We start from the raw sequence: 14575 nt of genomic DNA, 5'->3' as shown, positions 1-14575 counted from the left end.
TCTTTCCATGCAGCTCTCTGACTCAGCATTGCTCTTCTCTCTGCTTTGCACATCTCCGCAGTGAAACAAGCAGAGAATAACAATTTTTTTTATGTCTGGTTGGTGGCAATTAGAAGAAATCTGGGGTGCTTTGTGCCAGCTTCTGGTCCCCCAGCTCATCTCATCATAGAATATCCTGGGTTGCAAAGGAGCACAGCGCTCATCCAGCTCCAAGCCCTGCTGTGTGCAGGTCGCCAAGCAGCAGCCCAGGCTGCCCAGAGCCACATCCAGCCTGGCCTTGAATGCCTGCAGGGATGGGGCATCCACAGCCTCCTTGAGCAACCTGTTCATTTCATTATCCTCTCTTCATGTAAAGGCATAATTGATAGCTCAAAATGTATTGAGTTTGAGGAGACAAAGTCAGTGAGCTTAAGGATGTTAAGTGTTAGGGGGTGTGTTACCGAGCTGAAATCTGTAGCTGAATGTATGGGCACTTCCAGGTGTTTTTAAAGAGTTAAGCAGTCTGTCTTGGTGAGGTAATTGTGCTGGATGATGTACTTAGCACATCTCCTGTGGGGTTGTACGTTCTTGAGCAGGAATTGCTATGTACAGAATCACCTAAAGCTAACATATTGTGTGTTTTGTCCCTCCTGCAGATTACCTGTCTGGATATTTCCAGTGGTGGAGGCCTCGGCGTGTCTGCCAGCACAGATGGGACCATGAAGATCTGGCAGGCTGCAAATGGAGAAATAAGAGTAAGAGCAGCAGCTTTATTTGGTGTTATGTTGTCTCTGACATTGCAATGTCCAGCTATGACCTGGGGCAGGCTGTCTGCATGCTGTGGGCAGGCGAGTGTCTGGTTCTTGATTGAAAAGCTGATGGGAATCTGTACATCTTAGAGGTTTTCTGTTGTGACTGTTAGAAAGCACAACTGCTCTGAAAAGCATGAAAATGCTCATCAGTGTGATGAGAGCTTGAAGATGAGGAGTTACAGCTGGAGTGCTGGAGGGAACTGACTAGCCTGCATGGTGCAGGCACTGCTTTATTCTGTGATAGAGAAGAGGAGGAGAAACTGCCTGTGACACTTAATCTGTTATTAGAAACAAATGTAATTCCTTTGGTTTGCAGTGAGTGTTCACATAGCAGAGTGAGGCTCAAAGTGTCCCTTTTTGCCTGCTTAGAATTCAGATAAATCTGTCCCAGGAGTGCAGACCTGGAGGATCTGAGCTTAATCCTCCACCCACGTGGTAACACCCATCTCTCCAATGTCATAGCTCAAAAATTGCTTGGCATGAGGGTGATGACAATGGAACTAGCATGTAGTTCTTTGTTTTTCCAGAGACTATTGGAAGGCCATGTGTATGATGTGAATTGTTGCAGGTTTTTCCCATCTGGCCTTGTGGTTCTGAGTGGGGGAATGGATGCCCAGCTAAAGATCTGGTCAGCAGAAGATGCCAGCTGCGTAGTAACCTTTAAAGGTCACAAAGGAGGTACAGAGTACTTAGCCTTTAAAATGCTTAACCTGCTGTGTGTGTCATTGCGTTGCACTCAAGGGCTGACCTTCAGTCCCCAGCCTGCTGCACCTCGTGCTGTACGTTTGTGTGTTAGATCTCAGTGTGTTAGATCTTCAGCCTCCAGGAATGTGGATAAAAAGATCAGTGGTTGCTGTGTAAAACAGCTGAAACTTTCTCTTGATGAGCTGAGGGAGGACACGATCCCTCAGCCTGTTGTGAGTGCCAGAGGTGGAGCTCTGGAGCTCTGACCTGCAGGAGTAGCCTTGCTGCTTGCAAGGAAGTGCCTCCTGCTCGTTCCCAGCTCATCATGCTTACCTTCAGTTGCTCCAGAGCCTCTTCCTTTTTATTTTCCTTTGCCTAGAAAAGCATGCAGCAGCTTTAAGAGATGTGCAGAAGGTGAATGGGCAGTTAGAGCCTTGAGGGTGCCATTCTCACTTTCAGCACCATGCTCAGCAAGAGCAGCTGCAAGGATGCTTCAATGAGGATTTCTTTGTCGAGGCTGGAATAAGCTTCTTCATTCTCAGATGTTCAGCTCTGCCCTCTTTGGTGATCTTGCTGCTGAAAATGACAATAAATTACTTGCATAGAGGATTCCTGGTCCACCTTCTGTGGTGCTTTGAGGGCCGTTTGCTGTGATTGCTCCAATCTCTTCCCATTGACACTTTATTCCCAATGGATTGCAAGGCATGGATGGTGAGCCACCCAGAAAGCCTCCTGAGAGCAAGCTTTTGGGCAGAAATGTCTCCCATCCTTGGAGATCAGTGAGGTCAGGCTGGTCCAGGCTCTGAGCACCTGATGGAGATGTGGGTGTCCCTGTTCACTGCAGGGATTTGGACCAGGTGGCCTTGAGAGATCCCTGCCAACTCAAATGATTCTATGGACAGAGCCTCTGTTTGACATAATCTCTGACAAGATTGGGTTTTCAGGACCATTCATTCAGAAGCAGTCTGAATTTATACGTGCTGCTTAAGCAAGCTCCTATTTTACTCCTGTTTACCAATTTAACAGTTGGGTGAGCATGAGCAAATCCAAGTGAGCTGCAGATGCAGCATGGGATGCCCAAAACACTGCTCAAATTCCCACTTTCCTGAGCAAATAGCACAGCTCTGCTCAGGCTCCTGTTCTCCCTGTCTCACGAGGTGCTTTGCTGGGGACTGTGAGCCATGCAGCCACCTGCTGAAAGCCTGATTAACTTGTTTTGCACTGAACATGCTGTTGTTTTTGTGTGATCTAATTGCATGGCTTTAAAACAGATTCACACAAATGTAAGCAAAACGTGGCAGGCAGTGTGATGGCATCAGGTCAGAACAGCTCTGTTTGGCTCCTGATGCCTCCAAGGTTCACCTTCACGACTCCAGCCCAAACTGCTTGGCTTCTGCTGATTCAGACTTCCCCTGTTATTTCAGTTTGTGATGTTTAATGACTGCTTCTGTAGGGAAAGTATTAATTAAGTCTTCTAACCATCTGACTGTTCCCTTCCAGAAAAACACTGTCATGTTTGTTTTGTTGGTTTTTTTTTGTTTCAAATCTGGACTCAAAATGGAGTGGCTGGGGGCATTAGCATTTGCTAAGGCTGCTCTTTTGATGTTCCTGCAGCTGGGTAATAGAGATACTGCTTGCCCTGTGCAGCTTTTGGGATTATCTGGAGCTGTAGTTGGCAGTGCTGCAGGAGTGCTGGGCTAGACAGCTTCCTGCCCAAGCTAGAGGTGAACTTTGGAGCTAGAAACTTGGCAGGAGCTGCAGTATCAGCTAAGTCTGAGATGTGGGAGGTCATGGCCCAGTTCTGCTCCAACTGACAGCTCACGGGGGGGGGAAAGGGGCCACAATTTAGGGGATTTAACCAGGTGACTTGTAGAAATCCCTTCCAACCTCAGCCATACTGTGATGTTGGTAGCATCCCACCCTTGTGCAGCGTGGTGGCTCCCATGCTGATCCACTGGGAGCTGCTGTCTTTCACACAGACTTCTCTGTGGTCATTGCTTTGAGGCTTGTAGGTGGGTGCATGGTTGCCCTGGGACATGTATGCTTCCCTCAGCCTTTGCCTTCTGTGCTGTCTCTGAACACGGCCTTTGCTTTGATGCAGGTATTTTGGATACTGCCATTGTGGATCGGGGAAGAAATGTCCTTTCCTGCTCTAGGGATGGCACTGCACGCCTCTGGGACTGTGGCAAATCCTCCTGTCTGGGTGTCATTGCTGACTGTGGCTCCCCCATCAACGGCATCGCTGTGGGCACTGCTGATGACTCGGTGAACCTGGGCACGCCTGAAAAAGCTCCCAGTAAGGAACATTCTTAAAGGACAACCTTTGTTTCCCCTTTGTTTTGCCAGCTGGTGCTGCAGGTGTAATTCAGAGAGCGTGGCATGCTGCCCTATACCTTCACTAGGTCACCAGAATGCAGCCCTGTGGAGGAATCCAGCCTTACCTTCCAGCTTGGGTGATTAAGACTGCAGTCTCGTTTGCTATTGGCCTGCTTGGCATAAGAGGGGTTTCAGCAGTTGTGATCCCAACCATCTGACTTGAGGACATTGTCTCCCTGTGCTGCTGGAATTAACTTTTGTCTTCCACTCAGGTGAACGTGAGGTTGGGACAGAAGGGAAAATCCTGCTGCTGGCTCGAGAAGACAAGAAGCTGCAGGGAGTTGGGCTGCAGAGCAGGCAGATGGTAAGGAGGCTGAGACTATCAGTAGTGCTTCCAAATACCCCTCTGCAGGAGGGGATGGGGACCAGCACCGTGCACACGCACTGGTTTTGTGCTCCCATGTGAGTGCTCAGGAGCTGCTATCTATCCAGCTCTCTGGGGAGCAATGCCTTTGGATGGGGTCCCAGGTTGCAGTGTTCTCCCCTGTATTTATTCACTGAAAGAGAGACTAAAGGCCAGTACAATAAAGGGATCCTTTCTCTCCTTTTTTTTCTGGGTAGGTTTATACATGGGGGGGTTGAGGAGTAAGAATTGCTCGTGTGTTCCACCCAGGTATGTGGCAAACTAAACAGCAGCCAGTAGGTATCATTGAGAATGCAGGAACTGAGGCTGTGTCTGCAGGGCTGCTGCTTTCCCAGCAGTCTTTCCCTGTGGCCTGCTCAGGGGCTGCACAGCCATGCAGCTGGAGTGTAAAATTGCTCTTTATTTTGAATAGCATGTAAAGGGATCTGAGGTGCTCACCAGCCCATTTCCTTCCAGCCAAGGGAAGGGAATTGGCAGGTCTGAGGTCCTGAAGATCCTACAGGACTGTCCCGGGCTGTAGGACACAAACTTCTGGCAGAATCTGGCAGAATAGCAGATTTAATTCCTTGTGGAGAATGAAAATTGAGTGGAGCAGATGCTCACCAAAGCTGGTGAGTGGGGTGTCAAAGGCTTGGCTGGCAGTAATTTGCAGCCCTGCAGCAACGGTTGTGGCTCTGTGAGAAAGGAGCAGTCTTCACAAGCCTGCTTTGCAGATCTGTTCTTGCTGCTGTGTCTGAAGACAAGTTTGAGCTCAGTGTTGGTCTGCCCATCATGGTGTGATGGATTCTCTTCTCCAGAGTGCCCCAGGGGCACTCACTGATTGCAGTAACCTTCCTAATTTGGCACGGCTGGTTCTAGGGCACTGTTCTCCCACACATCTTGGAGCAGAGTTGAGAGGGTTATTAACCTACCTCTGGATTTGTGCCATGACTCACAGAAACAACCTTACTGACTTCCTGAGTAAATTGCTTCCTATTCCTGGCTGTCCTGCGGCTGCTTTGGCACATCTGTGACACTTGCTGGTTTTTATATTCCCAGGTGTTCCTCTTTGATGGATCTGATGCATTCAATTGCTGCACGTTCCTCTCAAGTACCTATTTCCTAGCAGGGACTCAGGATGGGAACATCTATCAGCTGGATGTGAGAAACACCAAGTGAGTGCATGCCTGGGGCTGCAAGTACTGAATGGCAATTGTGGGTGGTTGTTTTCCTCTGAGGAAGAGTCAAATCAAAGGTTCTGGCAGACATTGCCTCTTCTGAAGGTGGATTCAGCCCAGGGCAATGGCACTGTGAGCTTTGGAGCCCCTTGGCATCTTTTCTTTCTCTTGGGGATCGCTCAGGAGGATGTTTGGCAGGAGATGCTCTGAGGTGGCTTTTACTGGTGTGAAGGGCAAGCTCCAAGCAAGGAGCATCCAGATGGATGGGGGAGGACAGGGGAGCCTGGCATGGAAAAATCTGAGAAGTCTTTCATGCACGATAAGCTCCAAGCTTGTGGCTGTTTTGGTAGGGATAATCCCTGTGTCTCAATGTTCTCCTTACGTATCCTCTAATCACTACCTCACATTCTTCTTTCAGCACTCAGACTTTGGGATGGATTTTGATTTGTCCATAATGCTTTTCTTCTTCCTGTTCCTCCTTTTTTTTTCCAGTGCTCCAATCCAAATAATTCACAGATCAGGAGCACCAGTGCTTTCCCTGTTCCCATACAGAGATGGATTCATTGCCAGCCAAGGTAACTCAAGTGCTATGTAGAGATTTTGGAATTGAACTGAGCAGTTTCATGCTCTTTATGCCCTCTCTTATATACAAGCATTGGATGTCCAAGCCTCTAGAAGAGGGCTTGACCAATTGTCCATTGCAAAAAGGTGATGTAGTGGAACCTCCTATTACGTAGTTGCTTTTTGCCTTGTGATTTTTCTTGTGCTCCCCCAGAACAGGGCCTGCATGGAGCTTCTCAATCATTACAGCCTTTTCCCATCTCAGTGATGCCCTCACAGCACGTCTCCATTTTCTTTATAGAAAGAACGTGGCCTGTTTTTACTCCTCACCCAATATTCCTTCCTTCCTTGGTGTTCTTTCTGCTTGCACAGGTGATGGAACGTGCTTTATCATCCAGCAAGACCTCGATTATGTCATCGACCTCACAGAGGCAGACTGTGACCCTGTGTACAAGGTAAGGAATATGGTGTGTTGACTGAAGTAGAGTGCTTGGGGAAAGGTGATGCCAAGCATCAGGCAGTTGCATTTACCTCAGGAATTGGCTGCCTGAGGTTTTCTGTTAATGTTTGGCATAAGGAAATGCTGTCAGCATCTCTCTGTGGTACGTGGTAGTATTATCTCCACTTTGCAGGAGTGGAACTGAAGCAGAGAACTAACTTAGTTGTGGAGTAGATCTGGCAGAATGTTGTTTTTTTTTTTTCTTGTAAGGAAGCTGGAATTGATCTGTGCTTGGGAGTTTATTGGGGTCAAAGCAACAACTGGCAGCACAGTGCTGCCTGTCTTCAGCTCCTATGTGATGTGAGACCACAAAAGTACTTCAGCTCTGTGTCCACACAGATGGGAGACAGTGAGCTGTGTTCCCTGGGCTCTGCACCACATGGTGCAAAGGATGGAAACTGAAGGAAATCAGCTTAGTTTTAAGTGGTTCCCCCTCCGCAGTCCTTTCCTGAGCTGATAAACACAAGTTTAGCATGCAGCATCATTCTGAGTCTGAAATTTGACCTGCAGAATTCAGGGAATCATAAAATCATGAAGGTTGGAAAAGACCTGTAAGGTTACCAACCCCAGCACATCCCACCGTGCCTCCTGCCTGCCCCCATCCCTCAGTGCCACATCCCCATGGCCTTTGAACACCCCCAGGGATGGTGACTCCTCCACTCCCTGGGCAGCCTGTGCCACTGCATCACCACCCTTTGGACAATGCTTCTCAATACCCCACTGACTCCTCTGGTGCAGTGTGATGCCTTGACCTCTTGTCCTATCAAATTCAGCAGTACCCAAACCCCTTTTCCCCTTCAGATCTATCAGAAGACCCTTTATGTGAGCACTTACCTGCCCACCTCAGAGACAGGAGTGAAATCTTCAGCAAATTCATACAATTGTAGAATGGTAGAATGGCCTGGGCTGCAGAGGAGCACAGTGCTCATCCAGCTCCAAGCCCTGCTGTGTGCAGGTCACCAACCAGCAGCCCAGGCTGCCCAGAGCCACATCCAGCCTGGCCTTGAATGCCTGCAGGGATGGGGCATCCACAGCCTCCTTGGCAACCTGTGCCAGTGCCTCACCACCCTCTGCCTCCAAAACTTCCTCCTCACATCCAACCCAAACCTCCCCTGTCTCACTTTCAAGCCATTCCCGTTGTCCTGTCACCACCCACCCTCACACACAGCCGTTCCCCCTCCTGTTCCTCCGCTCCCTTCAAGCACTGAAGGCCACCATGAGGTCTCCCTGCAGCCTTCTCTTCTCCAAGCCAAACAAGCCCAGTTCCCTCAGCCTTTCCTCACAGCAGAGCTGCTCCAGCCCTCTGCTCATCTCAGTACCCGCTTCAGGAGCTCCACGTCCTTCCTGTGCTGGGGGCCCCAGCAGGACGCAGTGCTGCAGATGGGGCCTCACAGGAGCCGATGGAGGGGACGATCCCCTCCCTCTCCCTGCTGGCCGCCCCTTTTTCATGCAGCCCAGAACACATTGGCTGCATTCCGGGCTGCAGGCGCTCACTGCTGCCTCATGCCCAGCTCCTCGTCCACCAGGACCCCCAGTCCTTCTCCGCAGGGCTGCTCTCCAGGACGTCTTCCCCCAGTCTGTGTCAATACCTGGCTTTGCCCCGACCCGATGCAGCACCCTGCACTCGGCCCTGTTGCACCTCACTAAGTTCTCATGGGCCCACTTCTGTGTGAGATGGCAGGAGGTGCTCACCTGCAGTTCCCCCATAGAACAAATGTGAAAGATGTCCCATCTCTGGAAGTGCCAGAGCCAGGTGTCAGGGCTGCACTAAGGACAAAGCAGTGCATTGCTCAGAATGCACATCATCCCACAAGAAAGGAACCATCTGTTCTGAATATGTGAATTTTCTTCAGTGAGCTGTTAGGTACTAAAGGGACAGGAGAATGTTTCTCCCAGGTGACAACGATTAATAGGAAAGGTCCGTTTTCCTAAAAAGCCCAAGGAGGCTGTGGATGCCCCATCCCTGCAGGCATTCAAGGCCAGGCTGGATGTGGCTCTGGGCAGCCTGGGCTGCTGGTTGGCGACCTGCACACAGCAGGGCTTGGAGCTGGATGAGCGCTGTGCTCCTGTGCAACCCTGGTAATGCTATGATTCTATGAATTTTCAGAGAAAAAACATAAATTGGCTTGTGTATCTTTTAGACGTGTGGGTGCTTTTCTTTTTGGGTGCTTCTCAGAGCAGTGGCAGAGCTGTTGGCTTCCTCTGCTTTTCCCCACCCCCACACCATGAGAACTGCTGTACTCCCACCCCGCTCTGTTGGTTTACTGCATCTTTTTCCTCCTTTGCCAGGTCGCTCCGTGGGAGAAGCAGATCTACACGTGCTGCAGGGACGGGGTGGTGCGGCGGTACCAGCTGGGCGACCTGTAGGGTTGGGGGCTGTGCACAACGGGGCCGTGAGGGCTGTGAGCAGGGCTGGGGCTGCTTCCGCTGTGTCAGCTGCTCAGCTTTGTCCATTACGGCCGATTTTTATCTGTCGTGGGGGTGACCGCTGTTGGTGGGTGGGGGTTGGAGATTAAAGCGTGGCTGTGGGCTGAAATAAAGAAGCTTTCATAGAGCGCGTGTGCAGGAAAAGCCGTCATTGAGCTCCAAAAGGCGCGTGGGGGGCGGCTCCGGTGTGGGAAATGGCGGCGCCGGAAGAGCCGTAGCTCCCGTCGTGCCTCGCGCCACCGGAATCGGAAGTGCTTCCAACAGCCGGAAGTGCGGCCTGGCCTCGTTGCCGTGGCGACCCCGCGCGGCCTGCGTATCCATAGCGACGGAGCCGCCATGGGGCAGGATTACTACGCCGTGCTGGAGCTGAACCCCACCGCGACGGACGCCGACATTAAGAAGGCGTGAGGGGGGAATGGGGCCGTGTGGGGGGAGAAGGCAGCCAGACTGGGGCCTGGGCTCGGGGCAGCCGGCCGCCTCAATCCCACCACCGGGCCTGGCTGGGGCTGCAGGCCACGCTCTGCTCCTCCCCCCGCAGGTACCGCCTGCTGGCCTTGGAGAACCACCCGCAGAAATGCAAGGAGCCGTGGGCGTGGGAGCGGTTCCGGCTGCTGGCAGAAGCCTACGATGTGCTGAGCGACCGTAAGCCGTGGGGGCTGAACTGCATAGAGTGGTAGAATGGCTTGAGCTGCAAAGGAGCACAGTGCTCATCCAGCTCCAAGCCCTGCTGTGTGCAGGTCGCCAAGCAGCAGCCCAGGCTGCCCAGAGCCACATCCAGCCTGGCCTTGAATGCCTGCAGGGATGGGGCATCCACAGCCTCCTTGGGCAACCTGTGCCAGTGCCTCACCACCCTCTGCCTCCAAAACTTCCTCCTCACATCCAACCCAAACCTCCCCTGTCTCACTTTCAAACCATTCCCTTGTCCTGTCACCATCCATCCTTGTAAATGTTCATGCAGTGCAGCAAGCCCTGCTCTCATCCAACCCATCCTCACTTTAGGGGCACTATCTACCTCACCTCTGCCCAAGTGAAGCTTGGGGCTGAGGCTTTCCTCCATAACGAGAAGCAGGAGAAAATGATAGAATCACAGAATGGCTGAAGTTAGAGGGGATGTTAAAACCCTCCCATCCCTCTGATGTGGACTGGGTGCCATCACCCTCCCCACTCTCCCATCCAGCTCAGGCTGCCCAGGGCCCATCCATGGCCTTGTCACTTCCAGGGATGGGCACCCACAGCTCTGAGCAGCAGTGCTGGGGTCTCACCATCCTCTGGGGAAAGCATTTCCTCTTCACGTCTGGTCGGAGGGCGTCTTTTAGTTTAAAGCCATTCCCTTTTGTCCTATCACTACCAGACTGTGTGAAAAGTCCCTCTCCCTCCTATTTATCAGCTCTCTTCAAGCACTGGAAGGCCTCAGTGAGGTCTCCTCACAGCCTTCCCTTCTCCAGGCTGAACACCCCCAGCTCCCTCAGCCTGTCTCCATAGAGAGGTGCTCCATCCTCTGAGCATCCCCATGCCCTCCTCTGGACCCACAGCCCCACATCTCTCCTGTGCTGGGGGCCCCAGACCTGAATGCAGTGCTCCACACGAGGGCAGACAGAGGGAAACAATCCCCTCCCAGCCCACTGCCCCCTCTGTTGGTGCAGCCCTGCTGGCCTTCTGGGCTGCGAGTGCACACTGCTGCCTCGTGTCCTGCTTTTCTCCGCCAGAACCTCCACATCCTACTCCACAGGGCTGTTCTGAGGGCGTCCTTCTCTCAGTAAAATGGCTGTTCCCAATCCCTCCTTGTCCCCTAGCCGTAAGGAGAGGCATCTACGATAGGTTTGGTGAGGAAGGTCTCAAAGGTGGCATCCCTGTGGAGTCTGGCGGTGAGGATGCTTGGACTGCTGGTTACGTGTTCCACAACAACCCCGACAAAGTCTTCAAGGAGTTCTTTGGAGGACACAACCCCTTTGCAGGTGGGTGGGCGCTCTGCTGCCATCCCTGGGGCAGCCTTTAGGGCTGTGCTCACCACCAGCCTCTGAATTTCATGGTCTGTCTCAGTGCTTCTTCCTAATGGACCTCAAACCCCCCTCAGCCCCACCTCTTGTTTTGGGCTGGGTGCCCCCAGCTCAGGCTGCTCAGGGCCCATCTGTGGCCTCTGGCACCTCCAAGGATGGGGCACCCACAGCTCTGGGCAGCAGTTTTAAGGCCTCACCGCCCCCCGAGTGAAATATTTCCCCGTTCTCTCATCTCCATCTCCTCTCTGCTGGAAGTTTTGTTCTCTCTTTCACCCTGGGACTGGGGTTTGGAGCCCTGCGTCCCCCACGCTGCCCCATGCAGAGTTCTTCACCAAGGATGGCTTGGAGGTGACCCTGCCCTTTGGAGGGCTGCGAGGAAGAGGTGTGATGAAGCAGGACCCCCCGATGGTGTGGGACCTCCACGTCTCCCTTGAAGATCTCTTCTTTGGCTGCACCAAGAAGATGAAGATCTCCCATCGGGTAAGGACAGCAAGCTTGTGCTGAGCAGGGTGAGGACTGCTTCCCCACATCACATCACGTTGCCCAGGGTGCATCCAGCCCAGCCTGGAGCTGTTCTGACAGCAGAGGTTCCCCATCTCTCCCCCTGAACTCATCCACCCTTGCAGGTGATGAACGAAGACGGCCAAACCAGCACCATCAGGGACAAGATCCTGATCATCGACGTGCAGCCGGGCTGGAAGCAAGGCACCAGGGTCACGTTTGAGAAGGAAGGAGACCAGGTAACCACCGTGACCTGAAGTTCTGGGCTGGATTTCCTCAGGCACAGCTGTGTGTTCTGTGCAGGTTTTCCTGTTTCTGCCGTGTCCCGGCGGTGGGAGCTCAGGGTTGTTGTTCTGCCACTGCTCCTGTGTGGACACGTGGCTGTGCTGTGCCCTTAGTGCTGACCCAGGGAAGTGACAGATTCCTCCGGAGTGCAGCTGCGCTGCTGTGCTCAGAATCAGAAAGAAAGGAGCCCCTTCTGCCTTTGGGGTCAACATAACAGAAAGGGGTGCTGTTCTGTCTGCCCTCACGTTTGCAGAACTCGCTCTGGTTTCCTTTGGCTTAACTTTGCTAAAACACACTGTTGGCTTTTTTGCCCTAAGTGAAGAAAATGCTCTTTTCTTACAAGCCGTCAACAAAGGCGCAGCTATTGGTGTCCCCTTTCTAAAACGGTGTATCCAACCATTCCCAGATCCCTTTTTTCCCCCCTTTTTAGGGCCCCAACGTCATTCCAGCCGACATCACCTTTGTTATCCAAGAGAAACCTCACCCGAGGTTTAAAAGAACCAAGGACGACCTCATTTACGTGGCCAATATCCCCCTGGGAAAGGTGAGGAGCAAAGGGAGGGGATCCCAGCTGCCGTTTGCCTTCAGCCAGCAGCAGCAAAACGTGCAGAGGAGGGAGGAACGGTGCTGGGTTCGAGGCCTCGGCCCCTTTGGTGTCTGGGACTCGTCCTCCTTGGCTGCCCCACTGCTCTCATGGTTAAGGATGGGGGTCCCTGTGTGGCCACAGCTGCAGCTCGGGGTCCTGCCCTGTGTCTGCAGGCACTGATTGGCTGCACGGTGGATGTGAGGACGCTGGACGGGCGGCTGCTGAACGTCCCCATCAATGACATCGTGCAGTGAGCAGAGGGCTCGGCTCAGGGCGGGAGGTGGTGCAGAGCTGCAAGGGAATGGGGGCTGTGGGAGGAAGCCCTGCAGGCTGCTGGCTGCTCTGCTTGGGTTCTTGGATTGCTCCAAGAGCTTTGGGAGCAGGCTGGGGGATCCCGACCTGCAGGCAGAGTCCCACCACCGTGCTCTGCTCACCCTCAGGGTGCTTGGAGAGGCAAAATTGGGGAGGTGGGAGCTGGATGGAGCGGCGCTGCCTCCGGGTTAAGGAATGTGAGGGCAGGGGGAGGAAAGGGCAGGGTGGGCTGGCGTTGGGTGGGAGCAAATCTGCCTTCAGAAACCTCACATGTGCACGCAGGGCACTGTGTGGGGCCGTGGTGGCAGGAGATGCTCTGTGCACCTCAGTGGGGCCCCATCTCCCCCCTCAGGAGCACATCTCAACCACCCTTCTCAGCCCTCTCTCGCTTTGCAGCCCCACGTACTGCAAAGTGGTGCCTGGGGAGGGGATGCCTCTGCTCGAGGACCCGCGGCGTAGGGGTGACCTCCTCATCCACTTCAATGTCTGCTTCCCCAAACGCCTCACGCCCGACAAGAAGCTGCTCCTGAGGAATGCGCTGCTGTCCTAGGAGCTGTCAGCCTCCTGCTGTCCTGGCGAGGCTGCCAGCACTGTGAGTGAGGTTTAAAACAGGGGATTTCCCCCGGTTCCAGGACCCCATCCGTCCACAGAACGCTGCTGGGGCTGCTCCCACCTCCCCAGCTCTGCTCCCCTCGTGTTTCAGTGCACTGATTGCTGCCCTCCTCCTCCCTTCCTTCTGCACTGCAGCGTTCCCCAGTTTTGGGCTGCTCCCTTCTGGCAAGACCAGAATCACTGAGGAGAACACCACGAGGATTGTAACCCAACTGCACCTCCGGACCAGGAGAAAAACCCATCCCTGTAATAAAAATAAGGTGACGGAGCCCCGAGTCCTGCTGAGACAAACCCCATAGGGGTGATTTATTTGCAGCATCAGTGAGGAATACCCGGATTCACCACATCCCCCATCCCACACAGCTCCTTCCCACCTCTCTGTCCCACTGCTGCCGGAAAGCACCGCTGTTCCCAACTGGAAAACCTCAACACCTTCTTCCTTCCTCTCCCCTCTCCGCTGTGGACCTTCCCTTCCCTTCTTCCATCCTTCCCTTCTCTCCATTCTCCTCCTGCTGGTCCCTCACAGAGCCGCCTTTGGTCCCTCTCATCCCACAGGGTTGGGGACCTTTGCTGTCTCCCTTCCCCTCTGCTTCAGCAATTAATATAATTGACTGCTGCAGCTCATCAATGCAGACGAGTGGGGCTGGGGGCGATCAGGGGGGTGCAGACCGGGCCAGCATCACCACACGCTGCAGCTGCTCATAGGAGATGAACATCACCACGTTCCAGGAGCCGAGGCGCAGGAAGGAGGGGACGAACCTGCGGTGAGGAGGGGACGTCAGCCATCCCCGCTTTGCGCCACGGTGGCAGAATGAGGCCGGCGAGCAGAGCGCAGCCGATGGCGTCCCACCACTCACCCCTTGTAGAGGCCAGCGATGCCGTCCTGCAGCAGCAGGGCCAGCAGGCAGCTCGGCACATTCCGGTACTGCCCAGGGCTGGCGTTCATGTACCGCGTCTTCACCACGTCCACCGGTGACGCCACCACCGTGGCGCAGAATCCGGCCCCAAAAGCAGCCACGAAGTGACAGGGGACGTTGTCTGCGGGGCAGAACGGAGGTGAGGGCTTTTGGGGGGGCTGGGGCGGCACGTGGGGCTGCGCCTTCGCTCCCGTCCTCACCTGCCATCAGCTGCGCCCGCAGCAGCGCGTCCTTGATGAGGTCGTAGGTGACGAGCTCACCGCAGTTAATGATGGCATTGCGGGCGATGTTGGGCAGCGTCCCTGTGGGGAGGGTGGTGGCGTTGGCACGGGGTGCCCCAGTGCCACTGTCCCTGTCCTCAGCCCTGTCCCCATCCCTTGTCCCCATTCAGAGCTGAGAGATGGGGTTCATAGAATCATTTTGAGGGAACTGGGGTTGCTTAGCTTGGAAAAAGCTCTGGGGAGACCTGATGGTGGCCTTCAGTGCTTGAAGGGAGCGGATAAACA

At 53.7% G+C, this 14575-nt stretch overlaps 3 protein-coding genes across 9 annotated transcripts; 2 read left to right on the top strand and 1 right to left on the bottom strand.

The window, feature by feature from the left end:
* Positions 1 to 534: 534 nt before the first annotated feature.
* PAAF1 (proteasomal ATPase associated factor 1) lies at positions 535 to 8915 on the top strand. Of its 2 annotated transcripts, none has more exons than XM_042812975.1 (8): positions 535 to 734; positions 1319 to 1469; positions 3577 to 3771; positions 4064 to 4155; positions 5254 to 5369; positions 5865 to 5947; positions 6306 to 6388; positions 8722 to 8915. In XM_042812975.1, the coding sequence occupies exons 1-8, from the start codon at positions 699 to 701 to the stop codon at positions 8797 to 8799; spliced, it is 834 nt and encodes a 277-aa protein (XP_042668909.1). In that variant the 5' UTR covers positions 535 to 698; the 3' UTR covers positions 8800 to 8915. The 2 variants fall into 2 exon arrangements, with proteins under 2 accessions (XP_042668909.1, XP_042668908.1); XM_042812974.1 differs by having other exon boundaries at positions 648 to 734; positions 1360 to 1469.
* Positions 8916 to 9060: 145 nt separating this feature from the next.
* DNAJB13 (DnaJ heat shock protein family (Hsp40) member B13) lies at positions 9061 to 14227 on the top strand. 6 transcript variants are annotated; one of them, XM_042812973.1, is made up of 10 exons: positions 9061 to 9263; positions 9398 to 9501; positions 10653 to 10814; positions 11179 to 11336; positions 11483 to 11596; positions 12073 to 12186; positions 12402 to 12478; positions 12937 to 13132; positions 13288 to 13412; positions 13882 to 14227. In XM_042812973.1, the coding sequence occupies exons 1-8, from the start codon at positions 9196 to 9198 to the stop codon at positions 13088 to 13090; spliced, it is 951 nt and encodes a 316-aa protein (XP_042668907.1). In that variant the 5' UTR covers positions 9061 to 9195; the 3' UTR covers positions 13091 to 13132; positions 13288 to 13412; positions 13882 to 14227. The 6 variants fall into 6 exon arrangements, with proteins under 6 accessions (XP_042668907.1, XP_042668905.1, XP_042668904.1 ...); XM_042812971.1 differs by having other exon boundaries at positions 12893 to 13132; XM_042812970.1 differs by lacking the exons at positions 9061 to 9263; positions 9398 to 9501 and having other exon boundaries at positions 10357 to 10814; positions 12937 to 13123.
* Positions 13438 to 14544, bottom strand: UCP2 (uncoupling protein 2). The gene is made up of 3 exons (XM_042812976.1): positions 14270 to 14544; positions 14010 to 14190; positions 13438 to 13911 (listed from the first exon to the last, which is right to left on the bottom strand). Exons 1-3 carry the CDS (start codon positions 14454 to 14456, stop codon positions 13806 to 13808), a joined length of 474 nt encoding a protein of 157 aa, XP_042668910.1. The 5' UTR covers positions 14457 to 14544; the 3' UTR covers positions 13438 to 13805.
* Positions 14545 to 14575: the final 31 nt, after the last annotated feature.

Source organism: Centrocercus urophasianus, unplaced genomic scaffold (assembly GCF_019232065.1).
Source record: "Centrocercus urophasianus isolate 14NV4802_14NV808 unplaced genomic scaffold, USGS_Curo_1.0 seq_1320, whole genome shotgun sequence".
Lineage (NCBI taxonomy): Eukaryota > Metazoa > Chordata > Aves > Galliformes > Phasianidae > Centrocercus > Centrocercus urophasianus.
This window is presented reverse-complemented; position numbering and strand designations above follow the sequence as displayed.

What these genes read in the sequence shown, in the direction of transcription:
- DNAJB13 (XM_042812968.1), top strand. Translation starts at nt 10,370, where the DNA reads ATGCCCTCCTCTGGACCCACAGCCCCACATCTCTCCTGTGCTGGGGGC. An exon ending in AGGACACAACCCCTTTGCAG is followed by an intron (nt 10,815 to 11,178) that starts GTGGGTGGGCGC and finishes TGCCCCATGCAG; the next exon opens with AGTTCTTCACCAAGGATGGC. An exon ending in AGATGAAGATCTCCCATCGG is followed by an intron (nt 11,337 to 11,482) that starts GTAAGGACAGCA and finishes CCACCCTTGCAG; the next exon opens with GTGATGAACGAAGACGGCCA.
- PAAF1 (XM_042812975.1), top strand. Translation starts at nt 699, where the DNA reads ATGAAGATCTGGCAGGCTGCAAATGGAGAAATAAGA. An exon ending in CTGCAAATGGAGAAATAAGA is followed by an intron (nt 735 to 1,318) that starts GTAAGAGCAGCA and finishes TTGTTTTTCCAG; the next exon opens with AGACTATTGGAAGGCCATGT. An exon ending in GGCTGCAGAGCAGGCAGATG is followed by an intron (nt 4,156 to 5,253) that starts GTAAGGAGGCTG and finishes TTATATTCCCAG; the next exon opens with GTGTTCCTCTTTGATGGATC.
- UCP2 (XM_042812976.1), bottom strand. Translation starts at nt 14,456, where the DNA reads ATGGGGACAAGGGATGGGGACAGGGCTGAGGACAGGGACAGTGGCACT. An exon ending in GCGGGCGCAGCTGATGGCAG is followed by an intron (nt 14,191 to 14,269) that starts GTGAGGACGGGA and finishes TCTGCCCCGCAG; the next exon opens with ACAACGTCCCCTGTCACTTC. An exon ending in ATCGCTGGCCTCTACAAGGG is followed by an intron (nt 13,912 to 14,009) that starts GTGAGTGGTGGG and finishes TCCTCACCGCAG; the next exon opens with GTTCGTCCCCTCCTTCCTGC.